Source organism: Gobio gobio (genome assembly GCF_949357685.1).
Source record: "Gobio gobio genome assembly, chromosome: 15".
In the NCBI taxonomy this organism is placed as follows: Eukaryota; Metazoa; Chordata; class Actinopteri; order Cypriniformes; family Gobionidae; genus Gobio; species Gobio gobio.
In genome coordinates this window covers 52,267,971-52,272,970 of record NC_137108.1, presented here as the reverse complement: position 1 = coordinate 52,272,970, position 5,000 = coordinate 52,267,971, and the positions used below count along the sequence as shown (strand labels likewise).

Here is a 5,000-nt window from a genome sequence, read left to right as displayed (position 1 = left end):
TGATGGTGGGTGTGTTGATAGTGTGTGTGTTGATGATGTGTGTGTTAATGGTGTGTGTGTTGATCATGTGTGTGTTGATGGTGTGTGTGTTGATGGTGTGTGTGTTGATGGTGTGTGTGTTGATGGTGTGTGTGTGTTGATGGTGTGTGTGTTGATGGTGTGTGTGTTGATGGTGTGTGTGTTGATGGTGTGTGTGTTGATGGTGTGTGTGTTGATGGTGTGTGTGTTGATGGTGTGTGTGTTGATGGTGTGTGTGTTGATGGTGTGTCTGTTGATGATGTGTGTGTTGATGGTGTGTGTGTGTTGATCATGTGTGTGTTGATAGTGTGTGTGTGTTGATGGTGTGTGTGTTGATGGTGTGTGTCTGTTGATGGTGGGTGTGTTGAAAGTGTGTGTGTTGATGGTGTGTCTGTTGATGGTGTGTGTGTTGATCATGTGTGTGTTGATGGTGTGTGTGTTGATGGTGTGTGTGTTGATGGTGGGTGTGTTGAGAGTGTGTGTTGATGGTGTGTGTGTTGATGGTGGGTGTGTTGATGGTTTGTGTGTTGATGGTGTGTCTGTTGATGTTGTGTGTGTTGATGGTGTGTGTGTGTTGATGGTGTGTGTGTGTTGATGGTGTGTGTGTGTTGATGGTGTGTGTGTGTTGATCATGTGTGTGTTGATCATGTGTGTGTTGATCATGTGTGTGTTGATGGTGTGTGTGTTGATGGTGTGTGTGTTGATGGTGTGTGTGTTGATGGTGTGTGTCTGTTGATGGTGGGTGTGTTGATGGTGTGTCTGTTGATGGTGTGTGTGTTGATGGTGTGTGTCTGTTGATGGTGTGTGTGTTGATGGTGTGTGTGTTGATGGTGTGTGTGTTGATGGTGTGTGTGTTGATAGTGTGTGTGTTGATGGTGTGTGTGTTGATGGTGTGTGTGTTGATGGTGTGTGTGTTGATGGTGTGTGTGTTGATGGTTTGTGTGTTGATGGTGTGTGTGTTGATGGTGTGTGTGTTGATGGTGGGTGTGTTGATGGTGTGTGTGTTGATGGTGTGTGTGTTGATCGTGTGTGTGTTGATCGTGTGTGTGTTGATGGTGTGTGTGTTGATGGTGTGTGTGTTGATGGTGTGTGTATTGATGGTGTGTGTGTTGATGGTGTGTGTGTTGATGGTGTGTGTGTTGATGGTGTGTGTGTTGATGGTGTGTGTGTTGATGGTGTGTGTGTTGATGGTGTGTGTGTTGATGGTGTGTGTGTTGATGGTGTGTGTGTTGATGGTGTGTGTGTTGATGGTGTGTGTGTTGATGGTGTGTGTGTTGATGGTGTGTGTGTTGATGGTGTGTGTGTTGATGGTGTGTGTGTTGATGGTGCGTGTGTTGATGGTGCGTGTGTTGATGGTGTGTGTGTTGATGGTGTGTGTGTTGATGGTTTGTGTGTTGATGGTGTGTGTGTTGATGGTGGGTGTGTTGATGGTGGGTGTGTTGATAGTGTGTGTGTTGATGATGTGTGTGTTGATCGTGTGTGTGTTGATCATGTGTGTGTTGATGGTGTGTGTGTTGATGGTGTGTGTGTTGATGGTGTGTGTGTTGATGGTGTGTGTGTTGAGTGTGTGTGTGTTTATTGGTGTGTGTGTTGATGGTGTGTGTGTTGATGGTGTGTGTGTTGATGGTGTGTGTGTTGATGGTGTGTGTGTTGATGGTGTGTCTGTTGATGGTGTGTGTGTTGATCATGTGTGTGTTGATGGTGTGTGTGTTGATGGTGGGTGTGTTGAGAGTGTGTGTTGATGGTGTGTGTGTTGATGGTGTGTGTGTTGATGGTGGGTGTGTTGAAAGTGTGTGTGTTGATGGTGTGTCTGTTGATGGTGTGTGTGTTGATCATGTGTGTGTTGATGGTGTGTGTGTTGATGGTGTGTCTGTTGATGATGTGTGTGTTGATGGTGTGTGTGTGTTGATCATGTGTGTGTTGATAGTGTGTGTGTGTTGATGGTGTGTGTGTTGATGGTGTGTGTCTGTTGATGGTGGGTGTGTTGAAAGTGTGTGTGTTGATGGTGTGTCTGTTGATGGTGTGTGTGTTGATCATGTGTGTGTTGATGGTGTGTGTGTTGATGGTGGGTGTGTTGAGAGTGTGTGTTGATGGTGTGTGTGTTGATGGTGTGTGTGTTGATGGTGGGTGTGTTGATGGTTTGTGTGTTGATGGTGTGTCTGTTGATGTTGTGTGTGTTGATGGTGTGTGTGTGTTGATCATGTGTGTGTTGATGGTGTGTGTGTTGATGGTGTGTGTGTGTGTGTGTGTGTTGATCGTGTGTGTGTTGATCATGTGTGTGTTGATCATGTGTGTGTTGATCATGTGTGTGTTGATGGTGTGTGTGTTGATGGTGTGTGTGTTGATGGTGTGTGTGTTGATGGTGTGTGTGTTGATGGTGTGTGTCTGTTGATGGTGGGTGTGTTGATGGTGTGTCTGTTGATGGTGTGTGTGTTGATGGTGTGTGTCTGTTGATGGTGGGTGTGTTGATGGTGGGTGTGTTGATGGTGTGTGTGTTGATGGTGTGTGTGTTGATGGTGTGTGTGTTGATGGTGTGTGTGTTGATGGTGTGTGTGTTGATGGTGTGTGTGTTGATGGTGTGTGTGTTGATGGTGTGTGTGTTGATGGTGTGTGTCTGTTGATGGTGGGTGTGTTGATAGTGTGTGTGTTGATGGTGTGTGTGTTGATGGTGGGTGTCTGTTGATGGTGGGTGTGTTGATAGTGTGTGTGTTGATGGTGTGTGTGTTGATGGTGTGTGTGTTGATGGTGTGTGTGTTGATGGTGTGTGTGTTGATGGTGTGTGTCTGTTGATGGTGTGTGTGTGTTGATGGTGTGTGTGTTGATGGTGTGTGTGTTGATGGTGTGTGTGTGTGTGTTGATGGTGTGTGTGTGTTGATGGTGTGTGTGTTGATGGTGTGTGTGTTGATGGTGTGTGTGTTGATGGTGGGTGTGTTGATGGTGGGTGTGTTGATAGTGGGTGTGTTGATGGTGGGTGTGTTGATGGTGTGTGTGTTGATGGTGTGTGTGTTGATGGTGTGTGTGTTGATGGTGTGTCTGTTGATGATGTGTGTGTTGATGGTGTGTGTGTGTGTGTGTGTGTGTGTGTGTGTGTGTGTGTGTGTGTGTGTGTTGATCATGTGTGTGTTGATAGTGTGTGTGTTGATGGTGTGTGTGTTGATGGTGTGTGTGTTGATGGTGTGTGTCTGTTGATGGTGGGTGTGTTGATAATGTGTGTGTTGATGGTGTGTCTGTTGATGGTGTGTGTGTGTTGATCATGTGTGTGTTAATCATGTGTGTGTTGATGGTGTGTGTGTTGATCGTGTGTGTGTTGATGGTGTGTGTGTTGATGGTGTGTGTGTTGATGGTGTGTCTGTTGATGGTGTGTGTGTTGATGGTGTGTGTCTGTTGATGGTGGGTGTGTTGATAGTGTGTGTGTTGATAGTGTGTGTGTTGATGGTGTGTGTGTTGATGGTGTGTGTGTTGATCATGTGTGTGTTGATGGTGGGTGTGTTGAGAGTGTGTGTTGATGGTGTGTGTGTTGATGGTGTGTGTGTTGATGGTGTGTCTGTTGATGTTGTGTCTGTTGATGTTGTGTGTGTTGATGGTGTGTGTGTGTTGATCATGTGTGTGTTGATGGTGTGTGTGTTGATGGTGTGTGTGTTGATGGTGTGTGTGTGTGTGTGTGTGTGTTGATCATGTGTGTGTTGATCGTGTGTGTGTTGATGGTGTGTGTGTTGATCGTGTGTGTGTTGATGGTGTGTGTGTTGATGGTGTGTGTGTTCATGGTGGGTGTGTTGAGAGTGTGTGTTGATGGTGTGTGTGTTGAGAGTGTGTGTGTTGATGGTGTGTGTGTATTGATCGTGTGTGTGTGTTTTGATCGTGTGTGTGTGTGTGTGTGTGTGTGTATTGATCGTGTGTGTGTGTGTGTGTGTGTGTGTATTGATCGTGTGTGTGTGTGTGTGTATTGTTCGTGTGTGTGTGTGTGTGTGTGTGTGTGTGTGTATTGTTTGTGTGTGTGTGTGTGTGTATTGATCGTGTGTGTGTGTGTGTGTGTATTGATCGTGTGTGTGTGTGTGTGTGTGTGTGTATTGATCGTGTGTGTGTGTGTGTGTGTGTGTATTGATCGTGTGTGTGTGTGTGTGTGTGTGTGTGTGTGTGTGTGTGTGTGTGTGTGTGTGTGTGTGTGTGTGTGTGTGTATTGATCGTGTGTGTGTGTGTGTGTGTGTGTATTGATCGTGTGTGTGTGTGTGTTGCAGTACTCTGGCTGTGACGCGCATCACGGCTGAAGATGAGGCCATCTATCAGTGCATCGCTGAGAACAGTGCGGGGACCAATCAGGCCAGCGCTCGGCTCGCCGTCTCCCAGTCGCTGGATCTCCCAGAAGCCCCTGCGCTCCTGACGGCCACGCCCCTTTCGGCCAGTTCCCTGCGGATCGCCTGGAGGAGGCCGGACCCGCGGGTCAGCGAACGCATCATCGGATACGTCCTGCACATCCGCAGGCTCGGCGGTGAGACACACACACCACCACTGCACTTCTCCACTCGCTGCGCTTCTCCACCGCTGCGCTTCTCCACCGCTGCGCTTCTCCACCCGCTGCGCTTCTCCACTCGCTGCGCTTCTCCACTCGCTGCGCTTCTCCACCACTGCGCTTCTCCACCCGCTGCGCTTCTCCACCCGCTGCGCTTCTCCACTCGCTGCGCTTCTCCACCACTGCGCTTCTCCACCCGCTGCGCTTCTCCACCCGCTGCGCTTCTCCACCCGCTGCGCTTCTCCACTCGCTGCGCTTCTCCACCACTGCGCTTCTCCACCCGCTGCACTTCTCCACCCGCTGCGCTTCTCCACCCGCTGCGCTTCTCCACTCGCTGCGCTTCTCCACCACTGCGCTTCTCCACCCCCTGCACTTCTCCACCACTGCACTTCTCCACCCGCTGCGCTTCTCCACCACTGCGCTTCTCCACCGCTGCGCTTCTCCACCCGCTGCGCTTCTCCACCCGCTGCGCTTC

General features: G+C 49.0%; 1 protein-coding gene across 1 annotated transcript in view; it reads left to right on the top strand.

The window, feature by feature from the left end:
* The window catches only part of LOC307139268 (immunoglobulin superfamily DCC subclass member 3), a gene marked incomplete at its 3' end in the record, with an annotated part of 24,112 nt that overhangs the window by 9,876 nt on the left and 9,236 nt on the right, over positions 1-5,000 (top strand). Inside the window, exon 7 of the mRNA XM_079838156.1 lies at positions 4,254-4,504. Within this exon, the coding sequence (XP_079694282.1) occupies positions 4,254-4,504 (251 nt within the window). The remainder of the gene's footprint in view (positions 1-4,253; positions 4,505-5,000) is intronic.